We start from the raw sequence: 27,772 nt of genomic DNA, 5'->3' as shown, positions 1-27,772 counted from the left end.
ATTCTCTAAGCCCCATTTGTCTTAACAGTTTGACAGCTCCGGCTTCCCCTTCCACACCCACACTTTTCCTCTTTTACACTCTTCCCCACTTGCAGTATTTTATTCTGTGTAAATGCCAGGAGGAAAGGGAAGCAAGTATAAAAGCAAATCAGATCACTTGTTTCTTCTGTGAACACGCCGCTTTCAAAGCACCTTTGATAAAAGGTTATTTTCCCTTGACTGACAATGATCTCTAAGCTAATTATTAAAGTGTCTTATTTAAATGTGCATGTTTGAGGGGTTTCTATGAGAGTCGGCGATGAAACCCCCTGGAAGAATAATATGACATCACAGGGAAAATGTGCAGGAGAGCGCCCTGTTTGTCCATTTAAATTAGCTCCATCATCCATAACTAGTGTTTAAAGAGCAGAAAAGCAAGCATGATGCATAACGCATTGTGTCATGATGCATAATAATTAGGCCTGCTCCGTGCCACCCCGTCTCCCAAGACTTAAAAAGCTCTCCGAGTAAGCATTTTGTTCTAAAGGCTTTGACAAAGATGCCACTTAGGGACTTTGAAATTTACAGCCAAGCAATTTGTCATCATTTATATGAGAGAGAAGAAGGTAAAAGGAATAGAATGCCGCACAGGTCATCACTTCACAAACCTCCTGGCGATGGAAGCTCCCAGGCCTCCACTGCAGGAAAGCGGCAGCCTGTGTCTGCGGGCGGGACTCCCTGCATGCAGACCCTCCCCATGCCACGCAGTGCTCTCCCCTTAAAAAGAAAACAAGAAAGCCACGTAACATGTTCATTCCGTGCTGAGACACGAGCAGAATGCTTTACTCCTGGAATAGGCCATGTTAACTGAGGATCTGGAAATAAATTCCCAACATATGTGCTTCTCCAGTTCACCAAGACTGGGGTTGAGGGTGGCAAGGCATTCAAGACATTCTGAATTTTAAAACATCACTTTTAGAAGATACGATAAAATCTAAGATAACGCTAAATTTATGTAACGACTAAAACAGTGCTGAACCGAAAAAGAAAATAAACGTTCTTTGGAATGAGACATCGTTACTTTAAAATGACCAATTATTTTGAAAGAGACAGCTTTTTCTGGATGTAGAAAAAAATTGAGATCTGAAGTACAAATACGACATTCCCCCCCCACCAACCGTTGAAGCGGGAAAGGAAGTCAGGATTCACAATTCAATAAGCCGTACACAGCATCCTTCCCCTTCCATCCCCCCTTCATTCAACACTGAGCACCTCCTGTGCTCGGACCACCTCCTTGGACCAGGGCTACCTGTCCAAGAAAACCTAAATGAGGAAGAGCACAGAGCAGAAAGGTGCCCAAAGGGATTATTAGGGTTAGTTGGCAAGGGTTAATGCAAATGATTTAATGAGTGAACAATTAATGGAGTCCAAAAGGCAGACTCAAGTAACCAGAAAAATTCTCTTTCAGCTAATTTAACATTTTACCATAATTGAACACAATTGCCTGGAGCCAGGGCTGTGTGCCGGGCTGCACCCAGGGATGAGCGCTTTCTGGCTCTGTGTTAATCCCTCCCAGGTGACACAGAAGTAAGTCCTGGTCACTAGAACATCTTCCTGGACCTTCACAGAGACCTGGCAGAAAAATGCAAGGACCAAAGAAGGTAACACGTGTGTACACGTTTCCAGTCGCAGCCTTATTTAGCATTCATTATGCCAAGAATTTAAAAACACGGAGCTGATGCCACATAATTGATAATCTCACAAACTTGTATTACAGTGAACCCACTGCAGTCAATGAAGGAGAGGGTCGTGGACCATACCGTCTGGGTAAATCACACAAGATTGCATACGTACACTGATCTGCTTTGACCTACATGCTTCTTTCTAATTTCTTCTACTCTCCTCCCCATTCATGCATCTGGCATGATGGAAATTGTCTAGAGCCAAGAGGCAGGTCAGCTCGGCTTGAAGCCTAGCTCTGGTCAAATCCCATTCTGTCTTACTGAAAGAGGTCCGTTTACATCTCTCTTCCCTCTCGTCTCTCACACAACAGTTTGACAGGTGGTTGTCAAAATCCTTTCCGTTGCTAACAGCCCAAGGTTCCAAGGCTCTGAGGCCTGAATCCTCCAAATGTAGAGTGTCATTGTCAGGAATGTGCCGAGGTGGGACGGTGAAAATTTGTGGAGGAAGATAACGAACGTGTGCTGGGACAGATAAGTGAAGTTCCCTACATGTGACCGGAAATATACAAGGAACTTGGAAAACAGATTAGAGTCATAATATACATTGAGAAAAAACAAAACATCATCTTAAAGTTAAACCACAGACCAAGAGCAAAGATAAAGAAAGGAAACACAAGAGTAGGGTCTTTGGGTAAGGGGCACAACGTGGCTGGAGCCCACTTCCTTCCAGGGTTTATGCCAACATTAACATCAGTGACTTCAGGGGAGTCCCTGGCGGTCCAGTGGTTAAGACTCGGCACTTCCAATGCCAGGGGCTCGGGTTCGGCCACTGGTCGGAGAACCAAGTTCCCACGTGCTGCACGGCACGGCCAAAAGAATTAAAAAAAAAAAATCAGTGACCTCAGAGGTTTGAGTGTGGGAACTATGGCAGTAACTTCTCTAGGACATAATAATAGATCACATTTTATTATGTCTTTAACTTAGTAAATTGCTTCAAAATCGATCAATAATCTAGTACAGCAAATATCTTTAGCCCAACGTAGCCAATGTGTTTAATTTCTTGAATCATCTTCACTGTTTGGATATTGTCAAGTTGTCATTTTTGACTTTTACATCCTACCGGTCAGGACACTTTCAGTTTTGTCCTTTTATCTCTCTTGCACAACCCTTACTCAGCCCAAGGGCTGATCTTCTCATGCCATTGGTCACTACGGCAACAGTGCAGCTAAATTTTTACCTTCCCACTTTCCCATCATTCCTTCATGCCGCTTTCAGAATATCTTTCCAGAAACACCATTCAACAAGTCACCACAGCAGGACGTAAAAAACAGAATCATTCTTCTTAAGAAGAGAAAATATGGAGTAAGAAACGGAGGTCTTTCCTTAGGAGATGTCTACTTTAATTAAAGGAAAACGGCAGCAAATTTCTTGGACATTCAGATGTGTTGCTGGGAAAGCTAAAAGATACTGTGTGTTTAGAAGTCAGAGGACTAAATTATAAATCCTATTTGCTCACTAAAAGGGTTACTGTGAAGGTCTCAGGTAACACTAAATTTGACTAGGTTATAAATTTGATTAATAGTAAAGACCATTTTGTTTTCCTTGACACTCCTCATGTAGGTGGATAAGGACCCTATTCTGGTCAAATCATCTTAGCACAGATTTTGCCTTTACTCATTCTATCTGCAATGTGAACCTCTATGCGTGCACAGATATCAAGGTCTGTGAAACGTACTTGAGAAAATTATGGAAATCATAAAACATGGCTGGTGTTAGAATACAGAGAGGTCATAAATGTTACGTTTTATAAATCTCTTCATTTCATTCATTCGTAACCAACAGGGAACTCACTGTCATCTTTTCCTGCCTCAAACTAAAACCCTTTATCTACACGTTGTAAAACCTTAGTGCCAATTCTGCAGCCTCCAGACCACAGCTATTTGCCACAAGCATGAATCCTGTAGAAGTGCTTCTGACCATTTCTAAATGCCTCACTATAATGTGAAACTGCATTTCCCCCACTCAACCTTGCTCTGAGAGTCTTTGAAGGCTTCTTGTTGCAGCCTGAATTTTGTTCCTCAGCCACCTATAGACCCATGGATCAGTCTCCAAATTTACAATACTCACCCCTATTTCCAAGCCTGCAAGCTGCACACACACACACACACACACACGCACATACACCATTCCTGCCAACACCCTGCCCATTCATCAAATTGCTGTCCAGCACTTATCTATGTCCTGTAGGAGTCTGCTAAAGCCACTCCTCTTCCAGGAAGCCTTCCTTGGTTTCAGCTAACAGAGCTTGCTCCTTCTTCTATTTTTAAACTAAATGTCTTTTCTGAACCATCAGCAACCCACTTTTTAATTTAACTAAATTAGATTATCCAGTTTATCTCCTTATTTTATTAGTTTATAATACCTCCAATTTAAAAACACCTTGTATATGTCATGGTTTCCCATTTAAATGGCCAACTCCTTAAGGACAGAAATCTTTATACTTTTCTTACCTTATTCCATATCCCCAAAGGGCATAAAGTAAGCATAGTAAATATTTTCAGGTTAGTTAAGGAACATTCTCCTTCTCAGAAAGCCCATTTATGCTTCAACACATGTTTTATGTTTATGCTTCAACACATGTTTTATGTTTATGCTGGTTTTATGTCCAGTCCTTAGTTAACACTGGTAACATTCTGTCGCTAAGGATCAGCGGCTGCAGGTAACGCCAGTCAGTCATGACCACAGCTTTTACTCCTTACTCCTCATCTCAATGTTCAGTTTTGAAAATACAACTCTTTATCAGTAAGTACAAAAGCAAAGGAGGTTTTAATAAATTTATAAGAAATAATGTTTAATGTAAGGACACAGGGATTGAGCGTGTGCATGAACCAGTGCAGATAGTGAGGACAGAAAGGAAGAAATAAAAGGAAATGAAGAAAAAGAAAGAAATCATATAAGAAACCCTGTAAGGTGCACACACAGAAAAATGAGATCGAGAATGCATAATATGAACTGAGTTATAGATTATTTTGAGGTTGAAGATATACTAACTTGGATTCTGCTGAATCTAATTTGACTAGTTTAAGAGACTTTCGAAACTCACAACATGGAACACAGTTTTTAACTTACATTTTTAACCCCATCATAGATTTCTATGGTGCACAGTATATAAATCAGAGAAAATGTTCAGGTGATGACATTTTAAAGTTGTTGCATGCTAAGGTTAATTTAGTTGCATTGCCTGACAGAAATTATAAATCTCCACTGTGGTGATTACCCCTTCCTTTTCTGGTGACTTTAGAACCCAAACAGGTTCTCACTAAAGGGAACCAAAGTTTAGCTCAATTACCTATAAAGCAATGAATGCACAGTGGTAGCTACAGTGGAACCTTAACCCAAATTCACTGTCAGTGTTTAATTTTTGTATATTTTACTTTCCAAAGGGATACAAAAGCTGTAAGAGAGTAAATTTTTTAATGTGTTATTTAATTTCTTATTTGTTGATTGAAGCTGATTAGTTAATCTTTTGGGGTGTGCCCTCTGATTGTGGTCCAGTTTTCAGCATCTCTTGGGTTATGTTGTGATAACTAAGCTACAGAATGGCTCTTATCACATGCTATAAAATCTCCTGTCAATGATTCCATTCCGGCATACAGTTTGCAGACAGGCAAATTTCACAGTCTCAAGAAAAAAGGACTGAAGTGAAGTAGTATGGGCAGTAATTAAGCAGACATGGCTATAAACCTATTTATGCCTTTAGTTTACCAGTAAGTTCACGTAGTGAGATGCTCCCATGGGGATAAGCTAGACTTGACTTTACTCACAGTCAAGCCTGGATTGTCCCCATCCATCTCCCTCTTACCCCATCCCCCCCATTGGTACCCGATCATCCACCACCATCCTGGTGGCCGAGTGCTTCCTTCCTGCACCACTGGAATAGCCTTTGGTTACACGTCCACTGAGTCTCTCTACTCTGCAAACTTTCCTGTGCACCAGAGCCAAAATACTGCATCGGCTGCTCACACGACTTTGAGATCATAGTTTTAACACATAACTCTTACATTAAATGTATTTGAATTTGAATGTGAATTCAAATGCATCCATACCCCGCCCCCTGACCCGTTTTCAGACGTATCTTCCACTGTGATGTGCACAGAAACTTAACGGAGCCACTACATGTGCCCCACCCCCATCCAGGAACCTCTCTACTCCTCACCTTGACTCTGGGTGATCTCTCTGCTGCCCACCTTGTCCAATCAAACACACACACACCCTTAAAAGTCCAGTTTTGAAACCTCCTTCTCCTTGAAGGCCTTCATAAACAATCAGAAGTTGTATCTGCTTCCATAAACACTACAGAACTTTCTCTGTATGTTCAGCATGGCAATCATTACCATGTCCAGCCTTTTTACAGTTGTAAACTTGTCCTATCTTCCTTGGGACTTTGCCATGACCTATACAACAGGAAATGGCCTTATTTTTTGCACAGTCCTCAGTATAATGATTTTCCATCATTTATTCATTCAACAAATGTTTATGGAGCAGCCTCCATGCCAAGCCCTGTTCTAGGATCTGGAGATACTGTGGTGGACGATACAAAATCTCTGATTTCTGGGAGCTTACAGTTTAGTGCACATAATAGGTGCTCAGTAAACATCTGTTAGAAAATTGCTGAACCAAATATTTTTGTATTTCGCAAAATACTTGTGTTATTTCTATAATTACATAGCTATTTGATGAAGATTTTTTTAAATCAAGATATTTTCACTGTTATGCCTCTAGGAATGGATCACACTTGAAAATTCTAGGGCATAGGCTTGCTGACCTTTCAATAAATAGGAGCGTCCAAATCTTCCACATGAAGTAAACCTGGCATACAGGGAGGGACTGTCACTCCATCAGGGGGTAAAAAAGAAATTGAATCAAAGAAAGAGCAATGACTTCAGGCCCATAAGAGTCATACCCCTCTAAACACTCATTACTTAATCATTTATTCAGTAAATACTTATTGGGCATCTGAAGTCTTTAGTAACTCTTCTAGGTGCCCACAATGCAGAGGTGAGTACGACAGTCAAGGTGATGAACCAACAAATCACTATATTATTCCAATACTCATTGCTACTATGAAGAAACACACGGCACAGCAAGGAGAAACAGAATTATCCAGGAGGCCACTTTATTTTAGATCAAGTGGGAGGCCTCTCTTAGGAAGTGATATTTGGGCAGAGGACTGAATGAAGGGAGAAAACAGAGCATAGAAAGGTCTAGGGTAGAGCATTCCAGGAAGAAAAAGTAGTGAGTGAAAGTTGTTGATAGAGGACAAGGTCAGAATGCTGGAGAAACATGCAGAAGGCCAGTGTGGCTGAAGTGGGGGGAGTATGACGTGGCCAGCTAGACTCAGATCTCAGAGGGCCTTTTATTTTTTTTTTTTTTTAATTTTTTTGCGGTACATGGGCCTCTCACTGTTGTGGCCTCTTCTGTTGCGGCACAGGCTCCGGACACGCAGGCTCAGCGGCCATGGCTCACGGGCCCAGCCGCTCCGCGGCATGTGGGATCCTCCCGGACCGGGGCACGAACCCGTGTCCCCTGCATCAGCAGGCGGACTTTCAACCACTGCGCCACCAGGGAAGCCCTCAGAGGGCCTTTTAGGTATAGTAAGGAACGCTGGGTTTATTTTAGGGAAGACGGGACACCCACACAGGCTTTGAGCAGAGGAGTGGCATGACCTGATTTATAATGTAAAGAGGTCTCTCTGGCTACTGGGTGGACCTCCAACTGCTGAGAGCACGAGTGGAAGGTGGAAGCAGACAGACCCGCTGGCAGGCTGTTGCAGAGACCACTCCAGGCCAGCGAGGAGACTGGCTTGAACTGAAGTGGAGGTGGATGAAACAGTCATATTCTGAGGGCAGAGTTGATAGAACATGCTGGAGGGTTGGATATGAGATGTGAAGGAAAGAGAGTAATCAAAGATGACGCCAAAGTTTTCATCTTGAGCAGAAGATCTCTAGCGATGCTCAACTTGGAGGGCAAAATCCTGAGACAGGAGCAGGTATGGGGAGAAGCACCCAGGAATTCTGTTTCAGACAGGCTAGGGTCTGAGAGGTCTAGAAAGATCTCTAAAGGGAGATGCTGAATATGTCGCTGGACTTGAGGGCCTGAGTGTGAGCTCTGGGGAAGTCCTGGATAAAGATGTGAATGTAGATGTCATCAGCATACACATGATATTTAACGCCTCAGCCTAAAGTCAGTCATATAGAGAGGAAGTGCAGTTGGGAAAGCAAGGGGAGGGGAGAGATGGGGAGACAAGGGGAGAGAAGAGGGCTAAGGACACAGCCTGGGGTACTGCATCATTTATCATTTGACTAGAGAGGAGAAGTTAGCAAAGACAATAAGAAGCAGAAACCAGCACGGCAGAAGGGAAACCTAAAAAGCACGATATCCAGGATCCAAGCAAAGGTGTTTCAAGGAAAGAGTGATCTGCAATGTCAAAAGCTGCTGACAGGTCAAAGAAGATGAAGATTAGAAATACAGAGGTCACAGGTGACATTGTCAGAAGCAGATTCAATGGAGTCGTGAAGAGGACGCTCATCGGAGAGCATCTAAGAGAGACAGAGAGGTGAAGGCGTAACGTGGACTCCGACAGCCCTAGCCCAACTGTGCCCAGACCAGCTGCTTGTTTCCTGTCTGCAATCAGACAAGTACAGAAACTGACGTGTTGCTGCAACTCTCAAGTGCGCGATCTGCACCCTCTGTTCTCGGTGAGTGGGGTACAACACTCGGCGTGTCCAGCAGGACTTCACATCCACCTGCAGCTGACTGGAAACAAAAACGAATCCCGCACCTCAGCTAACTTGAGAAACAGCAGTTTATGCAGCTCTTTCCAGTGATTTTGCTACGAAGAGTGTAAGAGAGTGACGGAGGTGAAGGAAATGGTGACAAGAGTGGGGTGTTTTGTATGTCAGTACGTTTACGGGAGAGATCGTCTGCTGCTGGTGTGTTACCCAGAAGAGAGGAAAACGGGGAGATATTGAGGACGAGATCATAAATGTGAAGGCAAAGTCCTCACATGGCTGGGACATGATGGGATGCTGGACATGGGTGGAGGTCTCCGCCTTCTACGCAGACAGGCTGGTACTTCCACTGCCAGGGGAGGGAAGGCAGTGCATACAGGGATTGTGGTGTAGCACCTGAAATTAAGGTTCAATGTTAAGTGTTGTCTCGACATCTGGCAAAATTGGAAGGGCCTCAAATGGCTTATCTGCTAGCTCCCCTCTCTCCCTCTGCTCCCACAGAAGTCCCCTCTAAATGACCCTCCTTATCACGGGACCAGGCACAGTGTCTGCTTTTTCCTGAGTATCAGGCATTAGTTTCCTGCTAGCCTGTGGAACTATTCAAACAAGCCAATGTCATCCTCCTGCAGGAACCAGGGGGCACCTCACCCTAGTGATAATACAAAGCTCCTCCCCCAGCCCCTGGTTATTCACTCTGTTCCCAAATGCAACCCCCGTGTGTCCTCTTCACCTGGGCTGTAAGTATACATGACTAAAATACTGCTATCATTCTCACCTGTCCAGGAGCTGGTGTTCAGTCACCCCCATAACTGAATCCCTCCCTCACCAGTGGGGTACAAAGGGAGTCATCAAAACAGGTATAGACATAAGCAGGCTGATAAACTGAGTGTGGGGGGAGGGAAAGAGATATTCCAGTAGTTTACTTGCGTCTTCTGATATCTTGCTAAGAGAAATGAGGTCATTGACTAAGAGTCTGGAAAGGGAAGGGGAGTTGGAGGTTTTGGGAGGAAGGAGAAGGTGTGAAATCCTCTTCCCACAGGAACAGGAAGCAACAGGGCAGTCAAGTGGGATTGAGGGCAGAGCTAAGGGCTCACTTGGGGTCTGTGGTCACAACGTAAAATGAGACCAATCAGAAGGACAGTGTGTAGTTTCTGCAGTCCAGCTCCCCTGCTCTGATGAGGCAGCATATAGGCTGGCTTGGGTTGCATCAGGTGGCTCCTAAAATCTAAAGTCGCTGACACAAGGGGAATCTGGGGCAGGCACACGCACCTGTGTGAAATGGGTCAGAGCGGAAGCTTGCTGGAGCGAAGACACACAGCAATGCCAGCCGTCCACTGAGGCACGGACAGGTTCCGAGATCACTACAGAGTGTAGCCACCTTGCGTTGTCCACTGGAATTTGGAAGGTTTAATTTTTAGTCCAGACAGCATGGAAGTAGACACAGGACACAGGACACACGCTGCACCTTGGGAAGAGAAGGTAAGCAGTGCTTCGCAACATGGGGCGGGTGGCAGGTGCTTGGTGACGTTTTGGTGGCTGAGTGTCCGGTCTCAGGAACGAGATTCTAGAAATATGGTGATGAAGACAAACCGACCCTGACACTTCCAAAACTGTACTTGCACCGCCACGTTCTTCCAGCATCTTCCTTCAAAATCCCTGACGAAAGCATTGTTTGCTCTCTGGCCCATTCCCACTTTCTGGCATAACTCATATTTCCAGCTCCCCAGACAACTACTGCCGCTTAAAAGAGTGGGCTTCCCTGTGGGCACAGTGGTTAAGAATCCGCCTGCCAATGCAGGCGACACGGGTTCGAGCCCTGGTCCGGGAAGATCCCACATGCCGCAGAGCAACTAACCCTGTGCGCCACAACTACTGAGCCTGCACTCTAGAGCCCGCGAGCCACAACTACTGAGCCCGCATGCCACAACTACTGAAGCCTGTGTGCCTAGAGCCTGTGCTCCACAACAAGAGAAGCCACCGCCATGAGAAGCCCACGCACCACAACGAAGAGTAGCCCCTCTCGCCGCAGCTAGAGAAAGCCCACGCATAGCAACAAAGACCCAACTCAGACATAAGTAAATAAGTTAATAAATTAGCTAAAAAAAAATAGTGTGTGTGCTCAGGAGCTTGTCAGTGGATGAGGACTGCATGGTAGCCAAGTTCTGGAACTAGATGGCCCAGGGTCAAAGCCTGCCTTCAGCGCTAGCTGGATCTACGACTTTAGAAGAGTTACCTTACCGCTGCAAGACTTGATTTCCCCCAAGTGTAAAATGAGGATAATATGAACAAGTATCTCGAAGACTCGTTTGAGGATTAAATGAGATGATACAATAAAGCACTTAGCCCAGTTCCTGGCACATATTAAGACCTCAATTAGTATTACCAGTTATTATAGTCACATGCATTCAGCGCTCCATAAAAAAGTGACTCTGTAGGCATCTTCGTAGCCATAAACTTCAGGTTACTTACTTAGCCAGTAGAGAAGATGCCAAACATCTTTTAATCTCTCTTCAGTCAGGCCCTCCTTGGGACCACATTCCAAGGTTCAAGACATGGCTAATTGGACAGGATTGCAGGAAAATTCCAAAATAAGGGTCTAATGGGGGATCCAGGCCATGACTCGGCTAGAACCTCACACTAATGAACCCCAGGCAGTGTGTTTAGTGCAAGGAGGTCACCCAGACAATAAACAGAACTCCATGACCTCGCGACCACCACCTAAGGGAAGCCTAGGCCATCCCAGCTCTGAGGGCTCACAGAGCTGGTTCATCACACCTGGACAATGGAATTTCCTACACTCCACAGAAGACAAATATGTCATGTGTGCATATTACCTAAATGTCAGAGAACAATAAGAATGTTACCACCACATGGTACATATGTGCACACACACACATGCATGCACACATAGGTATTACTCTTATCATAATAACTTCCATTCAAGCTCAAGAAGTAAGACTGTCTAAGTATTATTTTCTAAACTCTTCAAGATATGCGTCCCGTGGATACTTCGGTAAAATAATTCAGCTGCGATGACAAGATTCAGATGTGTAGGCACAAAACTGATTTGTGTCTTTTTCATAAGAGCCTCAACCGATGCGAAACTCGCATCTAATTTCAGTCTCCAATTCCCAATTGCAACAACATTTTTTATTCTATATTTTGGCATTGAGAAAATCGTGTTCAGTTGAGGATAAATGAAATATAATGCAGGGAACCCTCTTGCCTGTTGGTGGGAATGTAAATTGATACAGCCACTATGGAGAACAGTATGGAGGTTCCTTAAAAAACTAAAAATAGAACTACCATATGATCCAGCAATCCCACTACTGGGCATATACCCAGAGAAAACCATAATTCAAAAAGACACATGTGGGGCTTCCCTGGTGGCGCAGTGGTTGAGAGTCCGCCTGCCGATGCAGGGGACACGGATTCGTGCCCCGGTCCAGGAAGATCCCACATGCCGCGGAGCGGCTCGGCCCGTGAGCCATGGCTGCTGAGCCTGCGCGTCTGGAGCCTGTGCTCCACAACGGGAGAGGCCACAGCAGTGAGAGGCCCGCGTACCGCAAAAAAAAAAAAAAAAAAAAAAGACACATGCACCCAAATGTTCATTACAGCACTATTTACAACAGCCAGGTCATGGAAGCAACCTAAATGCCCATCGACAGACGAATGGATAAAGAAGATGTGGTTCATATATACAATGGAATATTACTCAGCCATAAAAAGGAACGAAATTGGGTCATTTGTAGAGATGTGGATGGACCTGGTGACTGTCATACAGAGTGAAGTAAGTCAGAAAGAGCAAAACAAATATTGTATATTAACGCATATATGTGGAATCTAGAAAAATGGTACAGATGAACCAGTTTGCAAGGCAGAAATAGAGACACAGATGTAGAGAACAAACATATGGACACCAAAGGGGAAAAGCGGGGGTGGTGGGGTGGTGGTGGGATGAACTGGGAGATTGGGATTGACATATATACACTAATAGGTATAAAATAGATAAGTAATAAGAACCTGCTGTATAAAAATAAAATAAACTAAAATTCAAAAAAAAAAAAAGAAATGTAATGTACTTAAAGACAGACACACGATTTAAACTTGGGGGTTGGGGAAGACCCCACCATGTAATATGAATGTAATATAAATGTTATCCTCCTCCAATTTCACTCTTAAACACACCAACAATAGAACATAATACCAGGAAATAGTTCCACCACTGAAGTGGATAAAAGTTAATTAACCTGTCTCCTACTTACTTAACTCAAATAAGTGAATGGGGGTCGACAAGGAAAAGTAAATGAGTTTTCCCAGTTTACACACTGATTCTTAAAAGCTGACATGCTGCTTTCTCAGAACAACTCTTTATTGCTCAACTTTAAAGCAAATTTAATGTCATTATTTTCAAAGTTTAAAAAAGTCAAGTGAATCAACGTGCCTTTGTTTGGAAAATTTGGGGACGCTACTGATGTGGAGTAAGCAAACCTGTGACTTGAGACCACATGGGCTCAAAATGCCGCGATCGAGCCACGGGTCCCATTGACCTCAGGCTGATGATCCGCATCTCCAAACCCTGGTCTCAAATTCTGTAAAACTGAGATGAGGGCTTCCCTGGTGGCGCAGTGGTTGAGGGTCCGCCTGCCGATGCAGGGGACGCGGGTTCGTGCCCCGGTCCAGGAGGATCCCGCGTGCCGCGGAGCGGCTGGGCCCGTGAGCCATGGCCGCTGAGCCTGCGCGTCCGGAGCCTGTGCTCCGCAATGGGAGAGGCCACAACAGTGAGAGGCCCGCGTAAAGCAAAAAAAACCTGAGATTAAAACTACTTATTCATTCAACTGTTTGAGGATGAATGCAGGCCATATATCGGTGCGGGTTTGTAAACAGACATGGACTTAGGCCTCATTCTGCCTTTTAACAGCTGTTGGGTCCATAGCACTCACTTAATCTCACCTTCTTTACGATGGTGATAACAATACCTACCTTCCCACAAAGCTTCAAGCATTACAGGAAATACCGTGGACACTTAAAGCAGTATCTCGTATCTAGCAATAAATAACGTCAGCTATTATTATTGACGTATCGTCACTATTATTACTAATAAACATAACAGCTGCATATAACATAATAAGCCAAGTGCCTGCACACTCTAGATGCTCAATATGTGTACATTTCCTTTTACTCTAACCCTTTTTTTTTTTTTTTTTTTTTTGCGGTACGCGGGCCTCTCACTGTCGTGGCCTCTCGCGTTGAGGAGCACAGGCTCCGGACGCGCAGGCTCAGTGGCCATGGCTCACGGACCCAGCCGCTCCGCGGCATGTGGGATCTTCCCGGACCGGGGCACGAACCCGCATCCCCTGCATCGGCAGGCGGACTCTCAACCACTGCACCACCAGGGAAGCCCCTCTAATCCTTTTTTTATGGGAAGAATTACAAGCAGAATTTCTTTCTTCGAAGAAGACGAAGAGATTCTACTCTCTCAAATGACACTGCACAGTTTCTGGAGCAGGGGGATGTGAACATTTAAGCAGGTATTTACTCCCTATGTTAATTAATTCTTATGGCCCAGCAGTTCTTAGGGGGAGGTATGGGGGACCAGTGATATATAGTATCATCTGCTGGCCCGTTCTTAAGTGAAAGATGCCATAAGTTCCAACGATATCAAAACACATGCACATTTTGATAGGAAAAAAACAACTATACATAGTCTAAATACATTTCTGGTAACCAGACTATCCCATTATATGAATGTAAAGGGCAAAAAAAAGCGAAGGGTATAAAGAAAAATCCAATCATTGCTAAGCTCACTGAACCACAAAAATGAGCCGTGGCAACCTTTTACCGTAGAGTAGAAATCCATTAATAACAACACTGCCATCCATATTTTTCACTCACGTTCTTCCCCACACATTCGAAATTTTCTTATATCAGAGAGCATTTCATAAGCATTTAACTCAACAAACCTCAGAGTCACCCAAACTAAAGTGCTCCTCTTGGAAAAACAATCTCACTACGTGCACTCAGGGATGAACAGAACCACCCTAAGCCATGGTGTTAAAACACAAGGCAAACAAAAACAAAATGGCGGTCTCCTTTTTTAAGGACGTACACACTTGAAATAAACGCAGAGACACCCCTCCAGGACTACCACAGACACAAGAGGCTTGTGTTCACAGGACACGTGGAAACGAGAGAGAAATGCAAACAGGAAACTCTCCCCGAGAAAAAGGCTGGCGCCCTTTGCAGTCACACAGCTTCCTCCTCCGAGTTTCTCTGCATCTAATACCTTCAAATAACGGGTGCTTTCTAACCAGGGTTTCCATTTCCCAGGGGCCTCTGCCGTCCAGCCTTTGCCTGGGAAAGCAAGTGACACAATACCCCCTCTCCCTTTGCCAGGCAACAAAGAGGATTTGCACTGCCTTGAAAACAGAAATCAGCATCTTCAGGATGAGCAGGCCTCTGTCGGCCTGCAGCGTAGGGCACTCGGGCACAAAGTAACCAGGCGAAAGAAAATGCATTCCGAGCGGTTAGCACGCAGGGTTCATCGAAGTATAATTTAACCATTTGATCAAACACTAATTAGCATAATCACTTGAGGGGAAAATGGCTGGAGGAACCCAGGAACACCTTGGTATCTGTGTTCTTAGCGACTGATGAAAAAGAAGACACACAGATTGGGGATTTGTTTCTTTTTGTTCATGGAAAAAAATAGTAAATAAAGCTTAAACAAGCATCACCAGCTATGGTTTTTGCAGCCAAAGGAGTTACAACTGAGATTCGGAAGAAACATCTTTGCTTTCTCTCCAGCATCCACAGAAAAGCACAAAACCAATCTTACATTTTGCAGCAGCGTGGCTCTAAACTATGTAACTTTGTGTTTCTCAACCTCAGCACTATGGACATTTTGGACCAGATACTTATTTGTCGTCGGGGGGCTGTCCTGTGCGTTGCAGGATGCTGGGTAGCATTCCGGGGCTCCACCCACTAGTGATGCCGGGGGCAACCCCTTCGCCCCAGAACTGTGATAACAAAATGTTTCCAGATATTGCCCAATATCCCCAAGGGAGTGGAGCTGCCCTGGTTAGAATCCTGTTTTAACTGAAGAACACAGTTTGTCAGGAGCACTAAAAATGATCAGATCATAAGAGGAGGGAAGGAGTCTTTTACTCCCATCTGCCAAAAATAATGAGCCTCTAATAATAATTCCATGGAATTCCATGGAGTTTACTTTATATCTGATGTCTTTGTTTAGAGCTTTATAATAACCCATAACACCTATGCTTGTGCAATTTGGAAAAAATAATTATAAATACCAGCCTCTCCCCATTCAGAGATTTCTAGAAAGACACAGCTGACTTCCAACAGGCAACCCCTGAGGGGGATACCCACAGGCAGAAAGAACACCATCCCTTGCTTCCAGACTTCAGTGTGTCCTGAGCAGCTGGGGAATCACAGCAGTGTCCCTCCACCTGCCCACATCAGGGCAAACCACCTGTGACTTAGGAAATTAATAGAGGCATAGAAGGCCTCCAGACCCCAGGGAAATATCACTTTCTTCCTACACTCTCATTGTAGGCGTGGAAGCCCTGATATTTGCTCCCAGTTCCTAAGGAGGGAGAGAGGAAGGTGTAAATGATGACAAGTGAATAAATACAGAAATCCCCTCCGTTTCTCACAAATGCATCTCCACTACCAATAGATTCATCGCATTGCCTTAAACCGCCTTGGCCATTAGTCGGACGGTACCTAATAACATTCATTCTTATGGAGAGGTGGAAACCTAAGGGAAAAGTACTCAACACTTACTAAAGTATGCAATAAATACTTTCTAGGGGTTAAGGTGATTTGTTCTAATAATAAATCTGAGTCCCCCAGTCCCTCGTTTCTATTTTTCTAAGGAAAGTATTTAACCATCTACAATCACTCACAGATCTCTCAAAGGTTATTAAGCTTGCTGGTGGAAATACTTATGACCTTTCCATGGAGGACATACGGAAAAAGGCTGCCCTCGTCCGCTACAAAATTTAAGAGAGAGCAGTCTGTCCAAGTGGCAGAGGCCGTGAATACTCCAAATCAGAGAGGAATTGTGAGCTATTTTAAACGAATATCTTCTTCGGCAAAGCCCCTCTGGCAGAGCTTATGACTTCTGAACACAAAGCCCTCCCCGCTTTCTAAAGGAACAGAGGGGCAGGAGCTCTTTGCTGCACAGAAATAGCGTCTACCCCAATTCAAGGACTTATGAGCAAGCAGAAATTACATTTCGTCAGCCCACAGTGTCTTTCGTACCACTTTTCTTCTAAAGCTAAAAATCAAAACAGCCGCTCTGAAAGAATAATTTCTATAGTGAATCACAATAAAATCGCCCAAGGATTATAACATCCAACTTGTTTCAGATGCCCAGGAGGGAAAGGTATTTTTAATATGATCTAAAATAGGATCTCAGGACACAAAAAGTTATTTTTAAGGTTCTGAATTTAGGCCTCTCTCCAGCACACGTTCACGTCTATTTTAGTTCAAAAAATCAAGGACGTGGTGTTTTGAAAAGATTATTCCGCCACTCATAACTGTCCTCAATTTTATCATACATATTACAAGGCCTAAAATGCATATATGTCCTTATATGCCATTTTCTCTGTTTATGACAACCTAGCATTAACGACAATACTTCGTATGATGTAAATACAGTCCACCTGGGGTCATTTACCTAAAAGAAAAGTGCAGAGGCCAAGTAAACCCAAAAGAGCAAATAATCCCCAAGCCCCTTATACCTGGCTTTGGAAGGAACTTGTGCACTGATATTGGAAAGAAGACATGTGTAACGTTCCCAGGTTGGCATCCAGGCAAAACCTCAAGGTGCAAACAGACCTGTATTCCTGCCCTGTCTGTTCTGCCCTAGTGCCTCTCTTATGCTTTTCCAATATAATAACCCAAACAGTTTCCCACTATTGATCTCTGCCTGGGAGGAGTGTGGTTACATTAAGGTTCAGAGGGCTTCTCTGCCAGGACTCCAGCTGCTAGCAAAGAAGGGGTCGATTTGAGAAAACACAATAGGACCGAAGTCCAACAGCAAAGCACGTGCTAGCAATGAACCTGGGTATCAAATATGCTAAAACAATAAGAAAAAATTACGTATGTGTATGTACGTGTATATACACACACCTATATACATTTGGATACAAATAAGCATAGATATTTGTACAGATATATATACAGATGATTCTCAACGTACTAGCATCCAAATTGGCAGTCCCTGGTTGGGATCGCACCCCGCTCTACTCAGGGTCTTCCCTGTTACCAGCCCCTCTGCCACCAACGTTCCCCAAATCTGCCCAAATCCTTGTGGCACTCAATGAAGCCCTAGCCCTGCATATATATATATATATATATATATATATATATATACACCCTCTCAATAAATCACTACTCAATATAGAGCTCCCCAACAGCGCATTGGGGGCTACATGAAGCTTTATGGGGTCGACGTTCTAGCCACTGTCTGACCCCTCTACCTCAACTCAGCCAGGGGCTGGGCAGCCTCTTTCCAAGTTTGTTCCATCCAGAGCTGGCTTATGCCACCTGGATCAGAATAATAATACAGATACTTCGGCCATGCATACCCCAGAGCTGCAGAACCAGACCCTCTGGTGGTCAGAGCTGGGCAACTATGAAACGAACAATATAAAAGATCACAAGAGCCGTACGCACGGTCAAGCTGAAGGAGCCATGGGGGAGGGAAAAGATGGCAAAGGCACATGTCAGAATTAGACCTCAGGAGCTCTGCAAGCTACAGCCCATTCCCAATACAATGCCAGCATCCAGTCTCCTGTGAGAGGCTCATAGGGGAAAAGCCTTCCAGGAAATGCCCAGCTTCTTCCTCCCTGACCCGGCCCACCTGGGCTTTAAGAACCAGTGGCCCTGATCATTAACTGGAAGGTGCCGACGGAGGCACCGTAAAATGGAACACGGTTCAAGGCATCAACAGACCGGCCTCCAGTCGGCATGCACCCTCCTTCCTCCCCCTCACACCCCTGCTGTCCTGACATGGGGTGGCTCCTTCCTCCCTCCCCACGCTTGGTCTTCCCATAAACCTTAACTTCCATGGCTTCCAAGCATCTGATACCACAGAGGCCTACAGTGTATCCTCACCTTCCCGTCCCCAGCGATGGGGTGATGGGGCTATGGGGCTATGGGGCCATGCGGGTGGGGGAAGACCAAGGGGTCTCTTACGACTACAAATCAGGGGGGGTTGTGGCTGGTGATAGGAGATCTCCTAAGACATAGATGAACTGACCACTGATCAAAGTAATTACCCAAAACAAATACCAAGATCACATCTAGGTCAAAATGCTTCTACCCACGTTTCTACATGTAAATGTCCATCAAGCCTATAGTAAAACAGTAGCCACCAAAGATTTAATAGCTATTGATTTTGGTGAGTCGTAATATGTATGTACACGTCTAGTAATTAACCATCCTATTCACTTTCTGCTACCATGTCAAGGCACCAGACAGACCCCTGCTAACCTTGGCTTTACCAGCCTGAATAATTTATGAAAGAAGAATTCTGTACCTTAGAGGGCCTTTCATACGTTTCACACATTTCCTTTCACTGGCCGATGAAACAGACAAATGGCTACCCTTTGCAGGAACCGGCCACGATAAGTTCCAGGAGGGGTGATAAAAATCACCACTGCACCCTCTCTACAGCGTGGAGGTGCTCGTTTGACTAGTAAAGTACGTTGTGGTTGTTGAGGTCTTCAGCTCATCCCTGAAGTCTCACACGTGATATTACAGAGCACTGTTATTTCTACGCTGGCAGCTACAAATCGGTTCTTAAGAAGGCTCTACAGCCAATATTAAGAAATAAACACTGTAATTAAGCAGACTGGGACTTGGGGTTTTCGGTGTCTTATGGGAACTCAAGATCAAATTATGCCACAGTGGGGCGACTGTGGAGAGAAGAAATGAATCTCACGTTTCTCTGATGAGAAAGTATGTTTACTCAAAAACTTCCACAGTAGAGCTCAGGTCTTTACATAAAGGAAAAAAAAAAGAGTAAAATTTAAAAACACAGCAAACTGCAGTGGTTCTAATTATCTTCACGCTTTGCCTTTCCGTAACAATATAATTGTAAAAATTCTCTCATTGTCCTGAAGTCCATGCGATGAGTGAAAAGGCACGTCTCGTGAGAAAAATCAATGCTTTATTCAATATTAGGAAAAGGAATCAATGGTAAGAGTGTCCACTGCCATCAGCCATTTCAAATGACATGGCTCCGCAGGGTGTGACACAGGCCACCTCAGTCAGCATCCAATGCACCCATTCGTGCTGGTTCTAACCCCAACTTAATATAGCCACCACTCAGTCCCATGAGGATACCAAAGGCCCCTGGGGACCCTGAGGTCATCAGAGTCTCTTCACTGGGAGTGTTATTACCACTGTTGTTTTGCACAAGCATCCAATAATTTGAGATTCAGGTATCTAGAAAGAACTATAAACTGACTTCACTGTATTCAGTATTTATGCACAGTGGACAAGAAGAAGAATGGCTTAAGTTTTGCGTAAAGCCAAGCTTAAAACTGCTTCCTGGTTCATCACTTTCATACTAAAAGAGGCAAGGCTCATACGAATCAAAATCTGCAATACATTAGTTCAAATCTCCTTCCACCACCTCATCAAACCTGCCTGTTCCACGGTCTAAGGAGACTGGCTACAAAACAACCCGTTGCATAGATGGTTGTTCACAACATAAAAGGAAAATGCTTTTCACAGCATCATACTTTGGGGTTGGTCTGGCTTTTGTTCAGATGAGCAGCCTGTACACCAGCAGCATTTCCATACAAATTCCAGGATTCTACCCTTAACAGAAAATAAGGTGCACTTGGGGCCAGTAAAACCAAAATGTTACACTGAGTAAATGCAGTCCTAGGAAGGAAGACTATTTCATTCCTAAGAGCAAGTGTGTTCATTTTTCTTTGTCCAGGAACATTTACGTCAATCAAGCAGCCTGTGGGGACACTGCCTATCCCAACTGGACTGGCCAATTAGAAGAGCATATGCCACAATTTTTTAAATCTCCAAAATTTAATTATAGAGGAACCTATAATAATCACAAGATCCTAAATGTGAACACTTAGTAACTGCTCTACTCTAAACATGCATGCAGAGTCACCCTCCCACTCTGTGCTGTTGAGTATCTTCAGGAAGGACAATGCTTATTGCCAAGTAAATATCTGTGGCAGCCCTGCAAGTTCAACATGCTCCCTTCACTTCATTCCTCTGTCCAGACCTACCGAAGCCCAGTTTCCAAATAATACAGATACTGGCTCCGCACCCTCACCTCCCCAAGTCTGACATGGACTTAAGCCCTGAGAGCATTTCAAGAATACTCTGCAGAGTTCGAAGCGATGTCTCAATATTTCCTCAAGGGCTGTTATGCTTTTATTCTCCTCCAAAAACAAAAACAAAAACAAAAACTCCATGGTCCTGGGGAGGTAGGGGAAGCCAGCATTTCGTATGGAGGTGATCTCACGTTTTCAATTTTTTCGCTTTCCCAGCCGCTGCATTTAAAAATGGCTTTCTATAAATAGGACTGCTTGCTCACTCTTAAATCTCACTCACTGTCTTCTGCGTAAAAATAACTTAAATAGGGATGCAGGCGAGATTCATTAATCCCTGTCATTCTGTCTCTCTGTGTAGTAGCCTCTTTCCTCCTTATCTCATCGTCTATCTGGTCAGCTCCATTCATCCCTCTCTGTTCCACCATGATATGTATTTCCATAACCCAGGGAGCTTAAAGACCAAAAATTAACCCAAGTGAATGATTTTTTTAAAATAATAAGTATTGACAATATAGAATAAAGACAGATCTCCAAAAATCAAACGATGATAAATACTGTAAGCTCCAAGACACCTAATTTGATTCTCGTATTTGATACAAATCACAATTTTAATGGTAAAACATATTCCTTTCATGTTACTTTGATGAAGGAACCAACTTTTACAATTGGTTCTGCTGGAAAATAAGAAAAAAAAAAGATAATGATGAGACAGACACCATAAATCAACAGAATGCTTAAGAAAATAGTAATGTGATTTTTTTTAAAGACGATTAAGGCCTAAGGAACTGAGCTTTGTTTTGATATCCTTGGAGGCTCTTTGATGAAGAAACGAATTCCCAGGAAGCCCTAGGGAAACTTATGTGTTGGTGTGATGTTTCTGACTGGCTTTCAGAACACGACAGGGTGTTACACCTTGTATAGGATTTTCAAATCGTGCCAGTTAGCAGCATACGCTTGAGAACAAGGGGTCCAATGCATTTATTAACTTATTTCCTGTGACATTTGACCCAATCCAAGTCACAAAGAACACCTAAAGCAATTATAGCATTGTTACGTAACTGTGGTGAAGTCCCATCACATACTCCAAATGTGAATCCATTTTGGGAAAGAGAAGAAAATGCCCCCAGAAGCATTTCTAGAAAATGAGCATTTCCACAGCCATGGAGTCAGTGCATCAGACTAGACGGCAGCGGCCAAGGAATGCACACTGCTGCTTACGTGCATTTCTCGCAATGGTTTATACAGTAGAATCAGAGACGGGGCAGACGAGAAGCTAACCCGGCAAGGAAGGATAAGACAGAGGCAGGAGACAGAGGCAGATGGGAGAGAGGAAGGGGCGAAGGAGGGGAGGAAGGCTCTGCCCATCATCCTGTCCCTTCTTTCTGTCAGTCAGTGAACATCTGTTTCCACCTGCCCGGCCCGCAGTTTGCTCTGTGCAAAGGACACACCCCGGCATGGCAGGAGCCTCACCTTCCGACCTTGCCATCCAGTAAGGGAGGCAGTCACCTGCCAAACAGGCACCAAATAAACAGAGTTACAGATCACTCTAGACACTGTCAAGGAAGTGGCCAAGGTTTTAGGGAAGCAGATCATGCAGGAATCTAATCTGCGGCGAGCAGGTCTCTGAATCCAGTCTTTCCGAATATCCCGATCAGAAGCTGTCTAACCTCTGTACCCAAAACTGGTTATCCGCGCGCCTGCCCTCCTGCCGCCTGGGTGGACGGTGTGCCACCGGCCGAGGAATTCAGAACTGCACAGCGTGTACAAGTCGGGCTGCTGGAACCTTCCGTTCCCCCTGCCTCATCTTAACCCATAAATCCAACAAGGGAAACGCAACTTTGAGTGTTTTCATATTTTCAAAACATGAAAGAAAAAAAAGTAATAAATATGGGGGGGAGGGGCCGGAGAAGATGAGAATTTAAAATGAGAATTTCTGTGCCCGGCTCTGTGGCCTGTGAAGGATTAACACCTGGCCCAGGCGAACAGGTGCTGCTCGGTTTGTCTGGGGGCGCAGGAGGAGGTCCCGGGCCGCGGGGATGGACGGGGGAGCTCAGAGGAGCGGCGCGGAGCCTCACCCCCATCCCCAGCAGCGGCGGCGAAGCGGGCTGGGCCTCCCGCAATGACATTGGAAGGTCAGCCAATCAGGCGCGGGGCTGCTTCCGAGCAGCCACCTCCGCCAAGAGGTGGCGCCCGCGGGGCCGGGCTCCCCAGCCAGTGGGAAGGGAAGGCGGGATGCGAACGCACGGTCCGCGGGCCCACCAGCCCCGGACACCGCCTTTCCCTTTCTCTGCACCTTCGAGATTGCAACAGATTGCTGGGAGCACCGGCCTCCTGGGGAAAACTGGAAACAAAGACGGCGGACCCTGCCTCGCCGGCCGTAGCCTTTGCATTCGTGGCTCCTGTTGGGCTGAACTCCGGGACCCGGGAGGCTGGGCCCGGCGAACTTAAGAAGCCGAGGGGAGGAGAGCCTCCGGCCGCCGCGCCGCGCAGAGAGCACCGCTGCTCGGAGGCGGCGACTTCGTCTGCCCGTGAAGTCTGGCTGCACCAGTCTTGTGAGGTTTGCCGCCCACTAGTGTCCTGTGGCAGGGACACAACTGACGTGAAGGTATAGCACCGCCTCACCATCTCCCAGGCCGCCGATGGAGCTGGTCCCGGGAGCCAGCGTGCGCGGCAGCGCAGCGCCAAGAAAATAACCAGACACAGCGCCCTCCTGCGAACGCCCGGGGCCTCCGGCCGCCCCGCCAAACAACCAGGGGACCCAGAACGCGCGAGTGCTCGCCTCTGGAAGCGCTGCCGACTGCTCTGCCCTACCTAATGCTAACTGTATTATTTCCACTGCCTGTTAATTATTTACGAGGCGCATTCATAATCTCAGCCGTAGGATTCGGCTAATTTTGTGAAATTTGGATGCCATCGTTTTGTAAATGCATCCACTGAGAAATCCATCGTTTTATTTTTCAAACATACATTTCCAGTCTCCTGCAGTGTTCTTAGGTCTTTATAAAATGACCTTCCCTGTTTTTTTCTCTCTCCTTTACATGGAGTTTCAATGCCCATTGCATTGAGTCTCTTTATGAAATACTCATTGCATCTCATCCCAGACACATCAGTGATAAAACACTTTGACAGCTACATGGAGGTCCAGGAATCAGGGATTTAGATTGGCTTTTTTTTTTTTCTTGGTCACAATTATTTTCCCCTATCAGCGTGCTGTATTGGACCAGTTCTGCCCAGTGAGTCACTGACGCACAGCAACAAACTGCGGGCACACCAAAGTGGCATTCAGGAGAGAGTAAGGAGTGGAGAAGGATCGGCTGGCATTTAATGAAGGTCTGCATGGCATTTTGTTTTCCTACACGGGGCATCTTGTAGGGGCACCCAAGCTTAAGAGACCTAGAAAATTTTTATGAACTCTATAATTCTGGGGTGGAATTTAAATCTCCTTAATAAAAATAGGAGAGGGAGAAGTGGGGAGCAAGCCCTGAAATTAGTCACCTGATAACATTTTTTTTTTACTTCCACATATTTCCATGAATTAAATAAAGATCACCTTAAAACCCTGAAGCTGCATTTGCACTCATAAATGTCTGCTCCTAAATTTAAATAAAATATAAGTTTGCGGTACGTAATTCCCTGTGGAGATGACAGGGGATGCAGAAAGGTGCTGCGCGGCCCACTTTCTTTTTGACGAGCACCCTTCTCTCTCCCAACACCCGCCCTCTCTAAGCTCCACAAGCTCCCTGAAAATGGCAAAGCGGCAAAGCCCAGAATTGCACGGCTCAGGAAAGGATGATGTCAGGGACCTCTGTGTACATAACAACAGAAATCAAGGATGCTAACAAAAATGTATTAGATAGAATAAATCTGCTCATTAGGCCCACCTATGGTCTTAACAAGAATTGTGAACTAGAGTATTCTCATCAGAGTTCAAGCCCAAAGAAATTGTGATAAACACAATGCAGTGTGTTTCCATCCCAGGGAAAGGCTGTGAGACATATCTGCACATAGAGGGACCCCCATTCCCTTGCACAGTAACTGAAGCTCCCTGAGAGTATTTCCAGAACATTGCAGGACAAGCTGACTGCTTTTAGACGTGATGACTGCACCTGGTCAGGTGAGGCAATTCATTCAAGGATTTAGCCCATGAAGGGACTGTTCTCTGACTTCTATGTTTTACCCTGAATCCTGTCTGCAGCCTGTCCAGCAACCATGCTTTCATTAAGAAATAAATGTACATCCCATTACATCAGTAGGAAAAACGCTGTTGTCTACCGTTAAAATGCAGATACATTGTGGGCTTCTTATTTTATGAGTACCCCAAAATATCAAACTGCACCATCTTTTACAATTATATATTTTTTATCATGTCAGACGTTTTGATGTTTCAGGCCTAGCAATAGTCAGTGTAGCTATTAGAATTCATAGATTTTTTTATCGTACACATTCAGGAATTTTTCAAAATTAAGGTAGACCAAAATATGACATGGTTGAAAAAAAAAATCTCTCAATTTTCTTCAAGTCTCATTCAGATAGGTAAGAACCATTTAATTTCACATTTTTGAAATATGGTCCTATAAACAGGCATCATTCCAAACTGGACTCTTATTTTATTTTGACATGACTATCTATTTTATGATCCTTTCCACAGTATGCACTGAACATCACTCCTTGAAAACTCTTTACAGCGAGTTCCCCCCACAAATGAAAAGAAGCCAAAGCTCTACAGTCAGGCCTTTTTTTTTTTAAATGCTTCATCATATAAAGAGAGGGCCATTTTTACATGAGATTCCATATCCTTCTGGTAGATGGGATCAGAACATGTAATACAGCAAAGTAAAACATTCATTTGCATGTACAGTCTATATCTCATATTGTGAAATCTACCTGTATTCATTATAGTATCAGTAGTGGTGGTTATCAATCAATTTTAAGGGTCCCGAAAAAGGTATAAGAAGATAATATGCTCTAGGACTCAGTATAAATGCACATACATAGCCTTGGCACGTATTTTCCACAGAGTAGATTATTTGAGGTTTTATACAATTTTCTCACTATATATGGCTATCATGATTATTTCAGTAAAACTGATTCAAAAAAAAAAATAGTCACACATTTTAGCATCTGTGTTTCAGAGACTGTACCAGACCTATTTCTGTCATATATAACTATGAAACTGTAAAACAGATACCAATTGACTGACAATCAGAAGCACGACCTCTTTCCTCATCCTGAAATACATACTTGCCAATAGGGTGGAAATTACGTTTCATCCCATAACCCAGGCCCTTCTGAGAAGCCCAGAGATGTACGCCCTGACAGGTGAGACAGGCCGTCAATGCTTTGTGGCGCTGGAACACGTATGTGAGCATTTTTACATTTTCTCTGAGTTCACATTAGCAGAGCAGCATAAAGGGCCGACTTTCCTGATGCATCACCACACATTAGCTAAAGCAGATCTATCCCCCAAGGTAAATTCCCGCGAGGCTGCAGAAGAGGTATAGTGCCCTCTGGGAAAGATGGGTGTCATGTCAGAACTTGTTGCAATTCTTTCCTGCTAGGAAATCTCAAAATGAAAGTTTTGAACACTTTGCTTTAGGTTATATTAGAGAGCAAAGTATCATTTTAATATTAATTTCAGGATTTCCTTCTTGCAGTGTTACCTTTCCTTAGTCATCTTTTTTTTTTTTTTTAAATTTTACAAAGTTTATGCATTTCCTCTGGCCTGTCAGTGTGTTGACGCTTTAAGTACTATCTTGGTAGGCAAAGAATATGCAGCTAACACTCAGAGCTGCCCTGTGCATCTTCCAGGAAAATCTTACAGCCTCCCCTTGGCTTCTGGTATTTTCTCGTAAGGGCTAGATTTCCTTCCTTTCTCTCTCTCCCCCTCCCTCCCTCCTGGGTAGGGGATTCTGCTTAATGGTTTAATTTTAACTGTCAGCAAGTCATATGTTTTATGCAGATTTGTGTTCCGAAATTTGAAATGGGAATTTAAGCTGTAGCTACTCCCAGGCAATGCCAAATGATGACAATTTCCTCTCATTCCCAGATGAGAGGAAGCCATTCATACATGCGAGTTCATATTTACGCGGTGACAGGCAACCAAAGGTGCAGTCACACTTACTAATTGGATCTGACTCAGTCAAGAGAAATAGCTTTTCAAATCCCCAGGAAGAAAGCATTTCAAGATATAATATTGGATGGACATGAGGAAAGGAATGCTATTTGCAATAGTCACTGATTTCATTTCTACAAGTATACAGGTGTTTTAAAGAATCTGTCAACATTTCAGATGATGTAATGCTTATCAGTGCCTACAGTGCATATTTTTACATAAATGGCTGTGGGGATTCTGTAGTACCAAGAAGCGGGGTGGTGGTGGTAGAAGGACAGATCTTTCTTAAAGGCTTTTCGTGCTGCTGGAGATGAACTGCAGCAGAATTAAAGCACATGTTTTAAAAGCTCAAAAAGCTTTGAATCTGAAGGCAGACGCTCTTAACTGACCCCTCCACCTGCCTGCACTTGGAATGTCATGTCCCTTGCAGTCTGTGGTGTGTCAAACTGGCGATCTTTCCGTCTCTCTTCCTCTCAGCAAACCTGGTTTATTCTGAATGAGGTAGCTATCTAGTACGGGAGTTAGCTCGGAGCTGTCACCTTGCTAGGTAAGCGCCTTTAAATGATTACAGAGCAATTTTTCACCCGTCCTCTCTTCACTGCCTCCTCTCCTCCCCGAAGAAATATAAATAAGATTTTTAAAACATAAAAGCCTGCAAATTTCAACCCAGATGGAGGAGGAAAAGGGAAAGACTTCACCCATGCATCCAATCCCCCCACACTCCGGTCAATACAAGAAATGAAATTCATCACAAACCGAAAGGCTCACCATTCGCGAAGCTCTGGAACAAGGAGAGAGCCAGTATCCACATGCCCCTGCTGCTCCCCGGCCTCCCGCGAGCGCCGCGCCGGCCTCGCCCCCCGCGCT

General features: G+C 44.5%; 1 protein-coding gene across 1 annotated transcript in view; it reads right to left on the bottom strand.

Annotated features, from left to right (window-relative positions):
* The window catches only part of DSCAM (DS cell adhesion molecule), a 759,198-nt gene that overhangs the window by 728,571 nt on the left and 2,855 nt on the right, over positions 1–27,772 (bottom strand). The window contains exon 2 of the mRNA XM_027112479.1: positions 27,674–27,770. Coding sequence (XP_026968280.1) covers positions 27,674–27,770 — 97 coding nt within the window. The remainder of the gene's footprint in view (positions 1–27,673; positions 27,771–27,772) is intronic.

Source organism: Aethalodelphis obliquidens, unplaced genomic scaffold (genome assembly GCF_003676395.1).
Source record: "Aethalodelphis obliquidens isolate GAN/ISIS:26980383/991018 unplaced genomic scaffold, ASM367639v1 scaffold1, whole genome shotgun sequence".
NCBI lineage: Eukaryota > Metazoa > Chordata > Mammalia > Artiodactyla > Delphinidae > Aethalodelphis > Aethalodelphis obliquidens.
This window is presented reverse-complemented; position numbering and strand designations above follow the sequence as displayed.